This window comes from Vulpes vulpes, chromosome 12 (genome assembly GCF_048418805.1).
Source record: "Vulpes vulpes isolate BD-2025 chromosome 12, VulVul3, whole genome shotgun sequence".
NCBI lineage: Eukaryota > Metazoa > Chordata > Mammalia > Carnivora > Canidae > Vulpes > Vulpes vulpes.
Window position 1 is genome coordinate 167100700 of NC_132791.1, and position 18617 is coordinate 167119316.

Genomic DNA, 18617 nt, shown 5'->3' on the forward strand with positions numbered 1-18617 from the left:
TCTGCTTAGAAATACCACCTTGTACTAAAAATGCTGATCCGGGATCCCTGGGTGGCGCAGCGGTTTGGCGCCTGCCTTTGGCCCGGGGCGCGATCCTGGAGACCCGGGATCGAATCCCATGTCGGGCTCCCGGTGCATGGAGCCTGCTTCTCCCTCTGCCTGTGTCTCTGCTTCTCTCTCTCTCACTGTGTGCCTATCATAAATAAAAAATTAAAAAAAAAAAAATGCTGATCCACCAGGCTTCTCTAAATCTCTTTGGTTCATGTTTCTCACTTTTACTCTTTTAGCTACTTTTTTTTTCATTCAACATTTAATAACCATTCATTGACTGCAAGATGCGTGTTAGCATATATATATATATTTTTAAGATTTTATTTATTTATTCATGAGAGACACAGAGAGAGAGGCAGACACACAGGCAGAGGGAGAAGTAGGCTCCATGCAGGGAGCCCAATGTGGGACTGGATCCTGGAACTCCAGGATCACGCCCTGAGCCGAAGGCAGATGCTCAATCGCTGAGCCACCAGGCGTCCCATGTGTTAGAATATCTATCACACGACAAGGGATACGTCTAGGGAGACTGGTACAAAAGGAAACAAGTGTTTGTCATAAAATGATGGTGCTGTAGAAAAAAGGGAACATCCTTCCTAGGAGATGCCATCTGGGGACACAGAAGAAGGAGGCTGGCTCTTTAAGGGCACAGAGTAAGGAGTTGGGTCTTTCTGACAGAGAAGATTGCTTGAGCAGTCAGAGATGTGACTAAGCTGGTGACCTCTGGATTATCAGATGGCTCCCCCGGAGAGATGGGTGTGGGGACAGGCCCAGAGGCCAGACTGGGAAATCCTGTGTGACGTGATAAGGAGTCACTGGAGCCATTAAATACCTTTAAATAGGTGAGTGCCACAAGACTGCTTCTGCTTATGTGTTACTATTTGCAAGAAGAGAGTTGTGATACCAGCGTGGAGGCTGAACTGGAAAGCCGACTGACTAGGTGCAGAAAGATCAGTTAGGTGTTGTTTTCAGTTGTGTGGACCTGAGTGGGTCAAGATTTAATCTAAGACACACTGTATTGTTATTTTTGTTAGAAGTTGAGCTTCCCTGATTACTGGATTCCCTTTTTCCTGCGTTGAGATCTCCCTACAGAGGCAGTAGTGAGTAGTGAGGAATTTGTGGGAACTGGCAGGGTCATTAATTTTCTTTTTAGTAAGACCTCCATGCTCCCCTCAAACACTGGGCTAGATACTTCCCTTTAGACTCTGGACAATACCTCCTGCGCTTTAGGGCTTTGTTGTAGAGCGGTTCCCTGACTCTCTGGAAACAACTAATAACTACAGTTTCTTGTTGTTGTGAGCTATTTAAGGTAAGGTACTGTCACAAGCTGGCTTTACATATACTCTCCGCCTTCTAGAACACACATGCCCCGGGGCACAGTAAACAAGGTAACTAGGGCAGAACCCCAAGGCTATGTATGGACAACGCCAGAATTGGTGCTTTGGTTTATCAGATAGCCTGATCTCCCCTTTCATTGCAATAAGAGTAGAATTGAGTGAATGTCAGATTTTAGATAAAAGAAAGGGGTTTGATTGGCATACCTCAGGGTTCTATCTGGCTTAGGTGGTTAGTGGTTCCAAGCACTAGAGAAGTTTGCAGCGCTCTGCTGGCCACCTAATCACGTTTTAGGCGGGCCTGGGGGCATCCTGGGGTGGTGTTAGGGCTGTGGTGGTGGTGTTCTTGGGACATCTCTAGAGGAATGCTAGGGGCTTGGGAGAGGGCTTCTGGGGGGGTGTCGTTGGTACTATTCTGGGTGGGAACTTAGGGCCATCTTGGAGGGTTCTGCGGGGGTGGGAACTCCAGGGGAATCCTCAGTCCACAGCAAGGAGTTCAGGGGGGGACCTCTGTGGGGTCCTTGGGCTGTTCTGGGGAGGCTCTTGGGGAGGCGGAACTTCCGGTAGGGGTTCCTTGGACTGTCCTGCGGGAGTACTTGGGGGACAACCTCCGGGGTCCCTTGGACCGTCCTGGGAGTGTTATGGGGGGGACAACCTGCGGGGCCCTGGGCCTTCCTGGGGGTGTTATGGGGGGGACAACCTGCGGGGCCCTGGGCCTTCCTGGGGGTGTTATGGGGGGACAACCTGCGGGGCCCTGGGCCTTCCTGGGGGTGTTATGGGGGGACAACCTGCGGGGTCCTGGGTCTTCCTGGGGGTGTTATGGGGGGACAACCTGCGGGGCCCTGGGCCGTCCTGGGAGTGTTATGGGGGGACAACCTGCGGGGCCCTGGGCCGTCCTGGGAGTGTTATGGGGGGACAACCTGCGGGGCCCTGGGCCTTCCTGGGGGTGTTATAGGGGGACAACCTGCGGGGTCCTCGGGGGTCCTCGGGGGTCCTCGCAGCGTCCCAGAGCGCCGCGCGGCCCGGGTTAGCGCGGCCCACGCTCGGGAGGTGGAGAGTCCGGCCCTAGCTCACGCCCCGGGTCGGGAAGGGGCCCGCGCGGCAGGCGTGGCCGAGGGCGCAGGGGGCGTGGCCGAGGGCGCAGGGGGCGTGGCCCGCGCTCCCCGCCCTGCTCCGGGGGCGGGGCCGGGCTCCGGGGCGGCGCGTGCGCAGAGGCGGCGGCGGCGCGGCTGGTCCCCTGCGCCGGCATGGCGGTGTGCGCTCGGCTCTGCGGTGTGGGCCCGTCGCGGGGATGCCGGCGCCGCCAGCAGCGCCGGGGCCCGGCCGAGACCGCGGCAGCCGACAGCGAGCCGGACACGGACCCCGAGGAGGAGCGCATCGAGGCGGGCGGGGCGCTGTGCGGGGCGCCGGGCGGCCGGGGCGCCGGCCCCCCTCCGCCCCCGCGCTGCTCGCTCCTGGAGCTGCCGCCGGAGCTGCTGGTGGAGATCTTCGCGTCGCTGCCCGGCACCGACCTGCCCAGCCTGGCCCAGGTGTGCACCAAGTTCCGGCGCATCCTGCACACCGACACCATCTGGAGGCGGCGCTGCCGGGAGGGTGAGCGCGCGGGCTGGGGGCGGTTGGCGGGGGTCCGGGGGGGGGCGGCGACTCCGGGAGAGGCGGAGTCCCCGCGGCGCCGCGCTCTGCGGGCCCTGGGAGGGGGCCCGGCGGGGGCGGGGGGCGGGCCTGGCGGGGGCGGGGGCGGGGGCCCCGGCCCTGGGGGCTGCACGGCGATTACCCTGGGGCTGCGGCGGGGATCGGGCCGGGGAGGACGCGGACGCGGGTGGGCACCCTGGCGGGTCCCGGGCCTCGGGGGCGTAGCCGGGGACGGCCGAAGGGGGAGGCTGGACGGTTAGGGGGGCAGTCGGAGCCCAGGCGCGGGCGGGGGTCCCCTGAGGGCGGGCTTGTGCGGGGGCAGTGGGAGCAGGGCAGTGACAGGGCTTGACTTCCTCGGAGGGACGTTGGTGGCCGGAGTGACGGTGCCGGATAGTTTTGTAACAGTTCCCAGGAGGAAAGGTTTACTTAATCCAGAGTTCAGGGCTCTCCGTGTGAACGTTGACAGATCCCAGGTGTTCCGTGAGGTCTCCTATTTTGGCAAAAAGGACAGATGGGAAACAGATCCAAACAATGCAGAACAGCAGCGGCAGGAAAGTACAAAAATCATCAGAGACCCCTGCAGTCAAAGATAACCCACTCTCAAGATTTTGGGAATCGTCTCGATATGCACACGTAGACTCCCGGACACAGGTTTACTTGGACGGGATCATACCATATAGACCGCCCTCCACACAGTGTAGTATAAGCCAGCTTCGTGGGGTTCTGCTGCATTCGTACGCCACCTGACCACTTAGTCCCTTACTGATTGACTTTAGAGTTTGCAGCTTTTTCTTGACTTAAACAGTGCTGTCAAGGCTGCCTTTGTGCAGTCTTATAGAAATTTGTGATGTTTACTTGTGCCTTCTAGGACTCCTGAGGTTATCCTCCTAGGGTGCGCTTCCTGCCAGAGCAGGGAGTATGCACACCGATAGATAGCTCAATAGCTCAGAGATACCCATTACCCAGCTGTTGGAATTTGCATCCCCAGAGGGGGTACATGAGAAGGCCTCTTCCCCCAGGTCCTCCTCAGCAAGAGGATCAGTCATCCTATCTCTGCGGTGAAGCTCAGTGTTCAAGAGTCCAGAGTGTCAGTCGACAGGCCAGGCTCCGTTTAGTGCTTTGAAATCCTGGAATTGCTGCTTTACCTTCCCAACTATTTCTGGGAAGTGCTACTCTTGTAGGTTCACCTTGGGGGTTAAATAAGATCATGCAGGTTATGTGCTCATCCCCCTGAATTGTCATGTCCTATCGTGAGGCTTCTTGGCCATTTTATTTAATCTCTTGTGATTCTTTATTTGTATGTCTCTACGAGAGTTTATTTTTATCTTACAAATTTGTAAGAACTCTGAGTATTAGCAGTATTAACCTTTTGTCATATATGTAGCAAGTGCATTTCTTTTGCCATTTTAAAACAGAGGCAAAGAGGGCAGCCCGGGTGGCTCGGCTGCTGCCTTCAGCCCAGGATGTGACCCTGGAGACCCGGGATCAAGTCCCATGTCAGGTTCCCTGCATGGAACCTGCTTCTCCCTCTGCCGGTGTCTCTGCCTCTCTCTGTGTGTCTCTTATGAATAAATAAATAAAATCTTAAAAAAAAATAAAATAGAGGCAAAGAAAGTTCCACTTTCTCTGTGAACTCTACCTTTTCATTTGCTTTGTTTTGCCTTTTGTACACCTGTAAGTCCCAGATTCGTTGCAGGTGTTCCATTGTGCTTTGAGAAGTTTCTCCATTGGTTAACCAGCCTGTGTAATGGTTTCCAGTGGGTTTGTCTCTGGGGAATTCTAACTCGTCTAGCTCAACTATAGGAACAGAATAATGAAGACATTTGTGTAATCCAAAAAATCTGAAGGTATGGCATGGAATAAAACTCCCTGGGGTTAGAGGTCAGGGTGATTTCTTAGAGTTGCTAATGGAAGTACAAAAAGTCCTGATGAAGATGTAGAAGGAAACTGGGGGACAGACAACAAGACTGCAGTCCTTTCCTGCTGGGGCACTTCTCAGTTCAGCTTTCCCGAGTCAAGAGACAATGTGACATTAGAAGTGATGGATCTTGTCCTCCAAGGCAGACATACTAGGAAAACTTTAATTGTGAGAAATTAAAAAAAAAAAAAAAGACAAAAGTAGTAAAAAAGACATATTCCTAGTCATCCCCAATATTCTATTTGCTTTTGATCCCTTTACCTTTTTAGTTTCTAAAAAATTTTTCAATTTTTTTATGTTTCTAAGTATTTTATTTATTTATTCATGATAGAGAGAGAGAGAGAGAGGCAGAGACACAGGCAGAGGAAGAAGCAGGCTCCATGCAGGAGCCTGATGCGGGACTGGATCCTGGGTCTCCAGGATCATGCCCTGGGCTGAAGGCGGCGCTAAACCGCTGAGCCACGGGCTGCCCTTGTTCAGTCTTTTTAAATGCTATGTGGTGGTTCATAATTTGAAAAGACCACACTTTGTTCCTACCTTTATTTTTATTTTTTTTTCTGTTAAAGACAGTGTATAGTGAACAATCTCTATGTCTGTTTGAATGCAGATAGAATACATGCAGAAGTAGTGCTTGCGGGGTGGTGGGCTGTGAGCTCTGCAGTTTTTACTGCCTGGTTATTCCCGTAGTGATTTTAGCTGCTTTCCCTCCTGATACTGGAGCATGAACAGGAAAGTCAGAAAAGGTGACATGCAAATGTTTAATATGCATCATGTTATCACAAAGCAGCTGTCATTTCTGGTCCAGCTACTCTAGGTTATTCCCTTTAATCCAGTATCTGCTTAATTCTCTCTACTCCAAACAATCCATATTTATATATTTTAATTTGCATGTGCCTGATAATTAGTGAGGATGCACATTTAAAAAAATATCATTATTAGGGGTGCCTGGGTGGCTCAGTCGGTTGAGCATCTGCCTTAGGCTCAGGTCATGATCTCCAGGTCCTGGGATCGAGCCCACGTCGGGCTCCCTGCTTAGTGGGGAGCCTGCTTCACCCTCTCCCTCTGCCTGCAGCTCCCCCCCGCTTGCGTGCTCTGTCAAACAAAGTCTTTAAAAAAAATAAATTAAAAATACCATTATTGGCAATTTGGATTTTTCTTACTTGTTTATCCTTAATCTTTTGCCCACTTTCTACCCTATATTTTTTTCTACTGATTTGTGGGTTTTATTTATTTAGTCCAGATAGATTTAATATGTTGCAAGACATTTCCTTTAGTAGCCTATAGTGATTTACAATTTAACCTCATTTATAATGACTTTTTTGAAAGTTACAATGTTGGTCAAATTTACATATTTTGGATTTAAGGAATGATTTTCTTTCTTTTTTTTTTTTTAAGATTTATATTTTTTTATTCATGAGAGACACAGAGAGAGGGAGAGGCAGGCTCCATGCAGGAAGCCCAATGTGGGACTCGATCCCAGGTCTCCAAGATCACCCCTGGGCTGAAGGCGGTGCTAAACCACTGAGCCACTGGGGCGGGCTGCCTTTTCTTTTCTTTTCTTTTCTTTTCTTTTCTTTTCTTTTCTTTTCTTTTCTTTTCTTTTCTTTTCTTTTCTTTCTTTTTTTCTTTTCTTTTCTTTTCTTTTCTTTTCTTTTCTTTTCTTTCTTTTCTTTCTTTCCTCTTTCTTTCTGATTTTATTTTTTATTTTTTATTTTATTAAAAGATTTTATTTATTTATTCATGAGACAGAGAGAGAGAGAGAGAGAGAAAGGCAGAGACGCAGGCAGAGGGAGAAGCAGGCTTCTTGCAGGGAGCCCAATGTGGGACTTGATCCCAGGACTCTGGGATCATGAATTGAACTGAAGGCAGGATCTCAACCACTGAGCCACTGCCCCTAAGGAATGATTTTCATCCAAAGGTTATGAAGATGGTCGCTAGGTCTTCAGTTTCAGTAGTTCGTTCTGGTAGCTTCAATTTCTAGCTCATCTATGTCAAAAATCTGTTGGCTGGCGATCCCATATGGTATTTATAGATGTCCCTTAGGGTTGTCTCATTCTACATATAAGAACAGTCATATATGAGGTGAGTCTGAGCTTCTTTTAGCTTCCAAGTTTCATCTTTCCTAAACTAGATTGGGTTAAGGTGAGTGTTGAGAAGGCCAATGCCTCAAGTACATTTAGGTAAGAACCAAAGCCCCCCAGCCTTGGTGAGCAGGAGGCCAAATCTCAGGCTGGTTGAGGAGGTGAGTTGTCCTAGCCTCTTAAGTGTCTTGGAACTGGAACCTCTGTGTCCCATCCAGTCCTGATGGGTATAATGGTGTCTCCAGTTTTTCGTGTCTTGGGAGGATGAGTAAAACTAGTGAATTGCCTGTTTACATATTTGCTCCCTGTCTTTTGATAATTGGATTTTCCAGAGCAAAAAACAAGCTACAAAAATGGGAGTGGGAAAGAGAATATCACACCTGTGTTTTATCGCTTCAAAGAATTTGGGACCATGATTGGCTTTTCACGGTGCAGCCAATGTATGCATGTTTAAGAGCCCTTCCTAAAATGATTGGCTGATTTTGCATGGGGCGAAGGTGTGTGTGGGGTAGCACTAGAAACTTAAAACGGGGTAGCTCTATTTATAATATGTTGTCAGAAGCTCACAATTTCCAGTGTCCTAGCAATAAATCAGTTATTTTTATAGAACTTTGGCCTTTGTAGCCCACTGTGTGCTGGATCTTTTGGATTAAATATTTTCCAGTGGTATATCTCTGGACAGGTGAAAGGTTGCTAGTGAGAAGCTAAGTCTGTGCTTCTGATTTTGGGGTGAGCACAGAACAACTAGGTGATATTTATCCTCTCACAGGAAACCAACTGAACCATGCCCAGCCTCTGGGGCAAGCGCAGGCCAGGGTGAGGGTAAACACTTTTTTTGATGCATCACTCCTTTGGCTGCGGGCCGCCTGCAGTTACTTGCATGTGGGGCTATAAATAAGTCATCATTTCTCAGACTTCTGAGGGTAGAAGCCAAGTGAGTTATTTTGCCTTTGACCCTGACGAGGCTTTTCTTCATTAACACTTCACCATTTACTCAGTGATTTTTGAAATCTATGTTCAGACCATGGTTTTAAATAAAAATATTCAAATAATAACAAAAGACAAATTTAGAAACAAAGGAAACACTCATACATGTATTTTCTCCTTCCACACTGAGTTAGGAATATTTAAAATTTTTTAAAGATTTTATTCATGAGAGACACAGAGAAAAAGGCAGAGACAGGCTGAGGGAGAAGCTGGTGCCCTACAGGAAGCCCGATTGGGGGTGGGGGGACTCTATCCCAGGACTCTGGGATCATGACCTGAGCCAAAGGCAGATGCTCAACCACTGAGTCACCCAGGTGTCCCTAATATTTAGAAGTACTCAGACAAGGAATTCATATATTTGGGTTAGTATCTGTCAGTGTCAGCTTTTAAATTTATAATATATAATTTGCCCATTTCTTTCCTTGTGGTAAGTTTTTTGATGCATAGAATGATATTTGCATAATATTTTGATCTAAGTCTAAAATGTGTTTAAATTCTTTCATAATTAGGAATAATCCTTTTCCAATAATGTGTGATCTTTATGACAGAAATGGAGGATTAAAAACCAGTATTAATTCTGTTTTTGCAAGCAGAGGGAAATACAGTTTCTGTCCTATATGATATGCTGATGGGAAATGTGAGAAATGAAGCTTTTGTTAATACAACTGAAATTGGAGGGTCGACTTGGGAAGAGGTGAACTGGGCAAGTTGTTCGTTTTAAGGTTGGCTTTGGGGATTTTTATGATTCCTGTAAAGTGGATTTACTAAGCCCACTGGTTTTGATGGTGGGGTGGGCAGGTTGGCAGGTGGTCAAACTGTACATGGTAGTAATGCATGTGTCTTAACCACAAGAAGGGGAAGCCAGCCCCCTTCCTGGATGTGGAGCAGGATCTCAGAACTTGAGGGAAAACCTTTATCTTTTTTTTTTTTTTAAACCTTTATCTTTTTCTTCTACTTTGCCACTTGAAAGGACTGCAGTTTTCTATTTTTTTTTTTTTTTTCAAAATGAATCTCGTTTGCTGCTTTATAGAGAAACCTCTTCCTTTCCCTTACCAAGGAGGAAAGGGTAGACAGTGGTGCCTCATAGGGGAGCATTTTTCAGATCTCCTTTTTGTCAAACTTAAAAAAGTAAGCTAGAAAGTAAGCCTGGTACCCAGAGAACATCCAGTAAAGATTTCCCCCAACCATATTTAATTAGACAGACACTGGTACCTTGCCAAAAAGAATGGATTGGTTGTTAGAGGACCAGGCACTGCCATTGTTACTGTTTTCCTGTGTTTATAAAATGATTACGTAATGCATTTGAGGCTCTGGGTTTGTCTTTCTGGCTCTAAAGAGCATGTAAACACAAAGGTGTCTTTGGGACTTTGCAGAGGAACAAGTGTCCTCTTGGAAAATGAAGGCCCTTTCCTGAGATGGGCAGGGTTTGGAACCCATGAGTCAGCATCCTTTGCCAGCGATCCCATCACTGTCCACCTGGTGGCGACGGAGAGGCTGGTAAACCGGAGCAGGGCCAGGCCTGTGTTGTGTGTGGAGTATTAGCCGAGGAGCAGGAAGGGTCAGAAACCCTAGACAACGTTCTAGGGGCGGATGATGGCAGAGTCAGGCTCCAGGCTTCTTTCCTGGTCTCACACATGGGTGGTGGGACAGTGGGTGTGCACACACTCAGAAAGGGTGGGTGTCTCAGGGTGACAGATGGGCATAGCTGGAGTGGGTGTCCCTTGGCCAGCAGGTGCATGTCATGGGAGCTGGACTGGGGTCAGAGTCTTCATGCTGGAAGAGTGCAGCTACTCACAGCATCCACTGGCACAGAGACTGTTTATCTTTGTGTGAACTGAACTGGTTGAGAACGAGTCACATTAATCCTGTAGGCAGTTTCAGCCATCCTGGAGAATTGTTTAGCCTCCCAAATAGTCCAGGTGTTTAATAGGAGACACCTGTAGGTTATGTCCAATTTTTGGGTTTTACAGTCTTCCCATCCTAAAATGAGCATGCTGCAGAGTGTTTTTCCAGATCTGGTACATTATTATTTTTTTTTAAAGGAGGGGGAGGTCCTCTCTCCCACCAGCCCCTGCCCCTTCCTTTGACTTTTTTTAAGCCTCAAAAGTAAAAGTGTGGGTTACCTGGGTGGCTCAGTGGTTGAGCGTCTGCCTTTGGCTTAGGTCGTGATCCCGGGGTCCTGGGATCAAGTCCCACATCGGGCTCAACTACTGAGCCACCCAAGCGTCCCAAATCATTAAAAAAAAAAAAAAAAAAAAGTCTGCTGTGGAGTCTCTGTCCATGTTGCTTTTCTATCTAAGACTCTTCCATGCTTTTGTGATGCCTGTGGACTCCCATCTCTGCCATCCACCTCTCTCCAGGGTTGAGAGAGAACCAGATTTATCTTGTATGCTCACCAACTTGCTGCAGGTAGCGTCTTAGTGCTGTGCCTATCCAGTTTTGCATTTACCTGGAGAATGAGACCAGGTCCCCTCTGGCAGCCTCTCGGTACCGATGCAGTGTGCAGGAGACTAGTGCTCACTTTCTTTTTTTTTTTTAATTTTTAATTTTTATTTATTTATGATAGTCACACACAGAGAGAGAGAGAGAGAGGCAGAGACATAGGCAGAGGGAGAAGCAGGCTCTATGCACCGGGAGCCCGATGTGGGATTCGATCCTGGGTCTCCAGGATCGCGCCCCGGGCCAAAGGCAGGCGCCAAACCGCTGCGCCACCCAGGGGTCCCTAGTGCTCACTTTCTTTGCCACATTCTGCTCCGACATGTGTGCATATGTCAGTCATGGGTCTTCACCTTCTCTTCCAGGGAAGGGGCCTCAAGCTGAGGTGTGTCTGTGGGGTTCTGCAGCAGGGAGGGAGAGAGAGGAAACTTCTAACCGACTCCCCCCATAGAAACTAATCAGAGTTATGCATGATCAGAAATGTGCTATGAGGACAGTTTTCACTAGAACCCCTCCCACATCCCCGGGCTCCTTGGACGAGAAACAGTGAGGAGCACTTGGCAGCCCCAGGCAGTTAGATCACAAGAGGCTTACATGTTGACTTGACTCGAGCCAGAGTACTACCCTGTTCTTCCCTCTTGGCAAAACATTTTTCAAATAGCTTTTTGGAAATTTTCTGATTGGAATATTTGAAGTGGCAATTTAATTTTTTTCTTATGAGGATATACATACAATAAAAATTAACCCTATGGAGTATCTTTAAGTGTACAGTCCTGTGATATTGAGTACATTCACTTGTGCAACCATTCTCCCTTCCCACCTGCCCCCAGTCCACCTCTAGGACTTGTTTATCCTGCCCACGCACAGCTCTGTCCTGGTTACACCCCAGCTACAGTCAGGACACAGTGTATTTGTTTGTGGGGTCCTAGTTCTTTCACTGAACACGATGTCCCGAAGGTTCATCCATACTGCAGCAGGTAACAGAGTTTACCTCCTTTTTAAGGCTGAATAACATTCCATCAGGTGGATGGACCATGTTGTGTTTATGGGTTCACCTGCTAGCAGACACTAGGGATTGCTTCCACCTTTTGGATATTGTGGAGGCTGTTGCCGAGAGCACGGGTGCAGAAATACCTGAGTGCCCCCTTCCAACTCCTTGGGAGCCCTGCCATAGCAGAATGAGAGCTGGGTCCTACAGTAATTCTGTGTTCCCATACTGTTCTCCACAGCGGAACCATTTCATTTTAGAAATTTCCTCAAGTCCAGCTTACTTATTTTTCTCCTTTCTCAGCCTTTTTTTTTTTTTTTTTTCATTTTAGAGTAAACACTTTCAAAAAAGAATTGTTTAAGCTCTTTTTTATAATAGATTAGCGGGGATTTTTTGGTAATTTTTATTTAGGTAATCTCTGCACCTGTCATGGGGCTTGAACACACAGTCCTAAGATGAGGAGTCACATGCTCCACCAAATGAGCTTCCAGGGGCCCCATCAAGGAACCTTTTTTTTTTTTTTTAATTTTACTCATTTATTAATGAGAAACAGAGGCCGAGGGAGAAGCAGGGTACCCACAGGGAGCCCTATGTGGGACCTGATACCAGGACCCTGGTATCACGACCTGAGCCGGAAGCAGACACCCAACCCATTAAGCCACCCAGGCGCCCCCAAGGAAACTTTTTGAATTGACAGCCTGTAACACCAAATCCAGTACTTTGGAAGCATCTGTAAGCAGCAGAGTGTGGTATGCTAGCTTTTAGTCATCAGAGACAGGATCTGTGCCAAACGGTAGAGTTCACACTTGGTGGTTTTTCTAGAAGGAAAGATACATGGTACTGGTGAGTACGGCCTTAAAGTTACATATTTATTTATTTTTAAAGATTTTGTTTATTCATTCATGAGAGACACAGAGAGAGAGAGAGAGAGAGGCAGAGACACAGGTAGAGAGAGAAGCAGGTTCCATGCAGGGAGCCCGATGTGGGACTCGATCCGAGGTCTCTGGGACCACACCCCTAGAAAAGAGCCACCCAGGCGTCCCACCTTAAAGTTATTTTAAGAGCAGTTTCCCTTGATGACTTATGGGAACGTTTATAGAACAATTAGAGGATGTGGCACTGTTCTTAGCCCCTATTTAAAAAAAAAAAAAAAAGATTTTCCCGTCAGGTGGAAAATACCAGACAGTTCTTGTAGGAACAGTTGGGTAAAAATGACATTATTCTTTGGTGCCTTTATTGTGACCTTTTGGGAACATTAAGGAAAACCTACTAAAAATTGCTCCATTTATTAGCACTACATCCTAATTTTGCTTTTTTCTGATTGTTCATGGTGTTTTTGTGGATGTTTTATCTGCCTGTGCAACTTCACATCCTGTGCCATATGAGCAATACCATTTCTTGACACAGTGGACAGAAATTTATGATGAGCTAGCCATCCTGGCTAAAATCCTCATAGCCACTTAGAAGCATTGTTACTGTCAGGTTGGAGTGTGCATTGGACTCTGATAACAAAAATCAGAGGGCAGGTCAGCAGCCTGGGCCCAGAGAAATGCCTAAGGAGCAATACCAGTGCTTCACAAAGGCCTGGCTATGGTCTTCCAGGTGCATCAGCCTCAGGAGCACGCCTGGATGCATTTTCAGGGCTGTGCCCCATACTTGACCACTGGCACTGAGAGTCACACATATTAAAAAAGTGCAGTTCAGAGGAGAAGACCTCTTCCCCACTGTCACAGCACTTTGTCAACGAGATAGTAAGAAACTCTTCCTTGTCTGTCAGCGCTTGCCGCAGTAGCATGCTGGAATCGAGAAGGGGAGCTATCCTTTCAAAACCACCTGGAAACAAACTGAAGCCTCTACCTTGTTATGCAGTAACAATTTTGAAGTGCATTGTTTGCACAAGAGAAAGCCAAAGTGTCTTTAAAGAGAGCCAGGCAGGGAAGCCCCAGTGGCCCAGCAGTTTAGCGCTGCCTTCAGCCTGGGGTGTGATCCTGGAGACCTGGAATCAAGTCCCGCATCAGGCTCCCTGCATGGAGCCTGCTTCTCTCTCTGCTTGTGTCTCTGCCTCTTTCTCTCTGTGTCTGTCATGAATAAATAGATAAAATCTTTAAAAAAAAATAACAGAGCCAAAGTAGTGACCGCTGACCAGGGACTTTCAGGAGAAGCCACGTGGCCGTCGTGGACATCGCAGAGCCAGCAGGAGATGGTGAAGATAGAGAATATGAACAGAGCCCTTAGTGAGAGCGGGATAGACCAGTTGCTTCAGTGTGTTCTACTGACTTGGGGGGGGGGGTGGCCCATTCAGTTGGTCCATGGGGTTTTTTTGTTTGTTTGTTTTTGTTTTTTATTTTATTTTTTTTCTTTTCCATGGGGTTTTGATACGGGTTTTGATAAGTGGTGGTCTCTCTGATGCTGAGACTTGTATTGCAGGCAGGTGTTGCTGTGTCCCTTCCCCAGATTCACAGACAGCATATTTTATCCATCTGTCCTCACAGGTTCCTACCACTTGCATTATCCTCCACAATGGAGTCCATATTCTTCTTGGCAGCAGGATAAAACATATACTTTTTATTTTTCTGCCCAATAGTGAGCAAGGCCGTGATTTTATGGCTTAGGAGTCTTTAACTTCATGTCTGTTCATCAGCAGAGGAGGAAGAGAAAAGCAGGTGTCCTCCAGGCAGGCCCTGTCGGGAGAGACATTGCTGAGCAGGTGCCTCGCCCCAAATACCTTCTCCCCTCTGTGTGCATCTGGAGCTTTACTTGGTGTACTGTGGGAAACCTGTCAGTTCACAGAAGCATTTGGGCTAATACCATCCATTCTGTTGAAAAAAAAAAAAAAACAGATTAGACCGTGGGAGGATTTAGGCACCATCAGGAGAGACGTGATGAAGGGACCACCCTCGGCCACTGTTGGCCATACCTCATCAGTACACGTTTCAGGTGGACTGCCAAGATGCCAGCCTTGCCCAGCCTTGGCGCCCCTTCCTGTAATGGAGGTGTAGTGCTGATCACAGAGGTGGCTGTCCTGTGAAGCCCCAGCTGAACACCTGCACCCCGGAGGAGCACAGGGAGAGTCCTGGTGGGGATTGTGTGAGGGCCTGGGCAGGGGGCTGCTGAGCACACTCCATGCTAGGGCTGTGCTACCACAATAAGGCATCCCATCCAGGCTTCACCTGGGGGTCCTGCACCACAAACTCTGGTCCTTTGTGCAAGCCACGGGCCTCTCTTTGTGATTTATCCTCACTGAAACAGACAAGACAGTAGCAGCTCTCTCAGGCTTGCCAGTAGGGTCAAATGCAGTGGTGCCTGGCCCATGCAAAGGTTGGTACCAGGCATGTGACATCACTGTAGCCCTTGGCCTGCTGGAAGTCTTGGATTTGTGGTGATTAGTTCAGTACATGCTTTCCTTGCAAAGCCTGCTGGACCCAACCCTTAGGACCTGAGGTTTCCACTGGAAAGCTGCGGTGGGTGACTTAGAAAAGTGGGTTGGGGTAGGGATGGGGAGGAAGAAGCAGGAGGGTACGGTCAGCCAGGCGAGGATGGGGAGGCAGAGAGGGTATCAAGGATCTCTGTTGCTGGCTGGGGTCTAGGGGCCCTGGTGCCAGAGGGACATGAGTATGCAGCTCCTCCTTCCAGGCTCTCACTTGGTCTTCCATCACGGGCCTGTGGCTTTGTTTAATGGAACGAGTAGCATGGTGAGCCACAGTGCAGGTTCAGGGGGACTTCATGGGACTCTGACACCAAGAATGATTTCATTTCCACGGAAACATGTTTCTGGACCGCTGAGTTTGTGCTGTGCCATCTTCATAAGCTGGGGATTGTCTGACTGTGGTTTTGTGCGATTAGGTTTCTAGAGCTTATCACAATAGACAGTGCAGATAGTTGTTTTGTCACGTGTGGTCTAAACATAGAATAATGGCTTTACTGGTGAGTGCGGGTGCTGACGGCATGTGGAAGTCCCACAAAATCTCCCCAGCAAGGGAAAGGCTCTGCCTGGGAAGACAGGGCCAAGACTTCAGCTTGCGCCTTCCCCTCCTCCTTCCCTCCCTTCTGTTGGTCTGTCTGTTTTTGTGGTCTTGTGACTTTTTGACTCTGATCTCCAGCAATGTTTCTTGTTACAGAGTATGGCGTTTGTGAGAACCTGCGGAAGCTGGACATCACCGGTGTGTCTTGTCGAGATGTCTATGCCAAGCGTAAGTGACCCTGTTGCCATCCGTGGTCCCCTTTGTTCCAAAGGCAGAACGAGCACCCATGATAGGAGTTCAAAGAATGGGACCCCCAGCCCTTGTTCCCTCCTCAGATCCCCGGTGTTGTAGCTGATGCACCATGGACAGTGCTGGTAGCTGCAGCACTAAGGGTGGGGGGCCTTTTCTTGGTCTCTGGGGGTGTCTCGTCTTTCTTTTTCACAGGTAATGGTGTCTTCTGTTAGGTGCTGAAGACCATTAGATCTGAGAAACGTGGCTGTATGGAAAACAACCCTGGGGTGCTTCAGAGGCATCCCTTTGTCTGGATTCCGGGCACGTGGACAGCAGCTTCACTGAGAAGTCTGGCCGTTCCCGCAGGCTTCCTTGGCCAGTGGGGCTGGCCTCCTCAGACCCTGCCTCCCTGCAGCCCCACCCCAGGTCCCCCTTCTGGGGCTCTGTCTGCCCTGCAGTCTCCTATTGCCAAGTGGGGTCGAGTCTTCAGACCCCACTTCCTGTTGTGAGGCTGTGAAGATCGCTGTTGGCCTGACACCACTCAGGAGCTATGGCCCAGCACTGAGCCGCAGGGAGAAGCTTGTGGGTTCACCCCTCAGTGGCTGTCTTGGGCAGTATTAGCTCCCCAGGGCTGGGGATCAAAGAGGGGAGTAAGACGGTGACCCAGTTCTCTTTGGCCTAAAGTAGACTGTTTATTGCTCTTAAAAGGGCCTTAAGGTTTCATCTTAAATCCATCTTGCTAGATTAGATTCTTGGTAGATTCACATTCTTTGGAAATGTTCTCCATTGAAAGCAGAGCCGGTAGTGCTCCTTCGAGGGTGCTCAGACCTGGGAGCTGAGACCACAGTCTACATGGAACATGTCTGGTTCAGGACTCAGAAGGACGCAGGTTGCTGACAGCCTGAAAGTTGCTCCAGGGTCGGGGGCATGGGCTGCTGCCTTTCCATGTCCCCGTTCTTAGCGGGTCTGTCACTCAGGTTCTCTTCTGAGATGTCCCTCGTTCACATGGCTGCAGGGGAGCATGGAGCTTCCATGTAGAGCTGGCTAGGTGGGAGGCACTGGCAGTGCTTCCTCCTTGGATGTGGCGGATGTCGTCGTCGTCCTGTTAGTTCTTTCTGTCCACACTGTGATCCGTGGCAGTTTGGGTTTGTGAGGTGGTTGGTGTTCTGAGTTAGGATTTGTGCTCACATTGGGGAGCTTTTCCACCAGCAAGCTGGAGGTTCTTCATGGGCCTTCCTCTGGGGTGCCAGGGTGCTCATGACATGCACAGCTCAGCTGTGCCCTCTGACCCCCCACACCCTCCTGATCCCTGGCCTTGGCCCCCACTGCTGACGACCTGCCAGCTCCTCCTTCTCTGTGGGTACTCAGACTTGGCTTTCTTCTTCTTTTTTTTTTTTTTTTTTTAAGACTTTATTTATTTATTCATGAGAAAGAGAGAGAGAGAGAGAGGCAGAGACACAGGCAGAGGGAGAAGCAGGCTCCATGCACCGGGAGCCCGAAGTGGGATTCGATCCCAGGTCTCCAGGATCGCGCCCTGGGCCAAAGGCAGGCGCCAAACCGCTGCACCACCCAGGGATACCCTGGCTTTCTTCTTTTGCTTCTGCCTCACTTTCTACCAGCCTAGAAAGACACGTGTCATGGGACGTGGGTCTAGGGGGCCCTAGCAGTCATATATCCTGAAAGCCTTATCCCTTCCTGTCTCTCATCTCCGCAGCCAGAACAATACTGCTTTGAACCTTGCAAAGCCCAGATTCCAGAAGCAGAAAGCCAGTTCTGCCCCCTGTCTCCTGTCCTCCATTCTATGGGTGCCACATGGCCCTGGCTCCACCCTTTGTTCCTCTATGGTTGCCCAGAGCTCAGTATCTTAATCCAGCCAGAGTGTGGAACTGGAGGGAGGGACTAACTCTGGCTATCAGCATTAGTGCTGGGGCAGGACCCCATTCTGTCCACAGCAGTCTCTGTGTGTGACATGAAACAAAGGTATCCTGGCTTTTTTGGGCAGTCAGCTGGTTTCTAGAAGTATCTACTATTCAAGTTTTTATCATTGGACTGCTTGAATTTGTTAGGTCATTTGACAGTATCATCTGAAAATAGTTTGAAAGCACAGTTCTCTATATAGGAGTTGAGTAAGCATTCAAGACAGCATCTGGAAGAAGGCAGGTGCCAATACCTCCCGGGTGTGGGGGCAGATGTGGAAACTAAGGCCCCCATGAAGCTCACTCAACTCAGTTATGCTGTGCCGAAGAACACAGGTGGGCAGGCAGGTGGGCAGTGGCTGGGGGTGAGCTGGAGTGGGGTGAGGGAGAGGGGATGAGGCCAGGGTGAGGTGAACACGCTCACACATGCGTCTGGTATACTGGGGACATGGACAGGCAGAGAAGAACATTTGGAGATATCTTGACCCCTTAAAAATGGTTGCAAAATCCAGGTAATGATTACCTTATTCAGTGTCTGGAAGTGCTGAATCCACCCCAGTCATTGGCAGCTTCAGTTTTTGTGTTCACAATGCAGGAACTGTGTGTGTGTGTGTGTGAGAATTTGCTCTGAAGGCCTTATCGAGGAGAAGATTGCTTAGCTTCTGGAATGGGTGATGGAAAGAAATCAAGGTTGGTACCTGGCAGAGATAGGTTCAAGAGTGAGTAGGCCTGAGTTAGGAGGCAGGCAAACATCACCCTTAATCAGAAACAAAACACACACAGACAGCACATGGTCAAGGAAGAACGCCAGGTGTGGACCAGACAAGAGAGAGATCAGTCAGGCACAGGGGTTCCCTAAATGGTCCCCCAAATATCCCCCAGCCATAACCTTGGGTCTCCCACCTCCATCTGTTCCCTTGATCTGTGGCCATCGAGAGGGAGGGTCCTGAGCTTGCCCGCCATTATGAGTTTCTGGTGTGGCTCCATTGGTTAACGAAGACAGGCCATCCCTGGCAAATACTTGCATCCTGAGGTTTTGGGGGCTGCGTATGTAATGGGAAGTGTCCATTGTCAGTGAGGG

The 18617-nt window shown here is 49.0% G+C and overlaps 1 protein-coding gene across 5 annotated transcripts in view; it reads left to right on the forward strand.

The window, feature by feature from the left end:
* The first annotated feature begins 2592 nt into the window (after positions 1 to 2592).
* FBXO31 (F-box protein 31) overlaps positions 2593 to 18617 on the forward strand; it is a 44355-nt gene continuing 28330 nt past the window's right edge. The window contains exons 1-2 of one of the 5 annotated variants that reach the window (XM_072731374.1): positions 2593 to 2978; positions 15546 to 15617. In XM_072731374.1, the coding sequence (XP_072587475.1) occupies positions 2633 to 2978; positions 15546 to 15617 (418 nt within the window). In that variant the 5' untranslated portion in view covers positions 2593 to 2632. Of the gene's footprint in view, positions 2979 to 15545; positions 15618 to 15833; positions 17873 to 18006; positions 18227 to 18617 lie in introns of those variants that run through there. The other 4 variants (XM_072731375.1, XM_072731378.1, XM_072731376.1 and 1 more) reach the window with 4 other exon arrangements.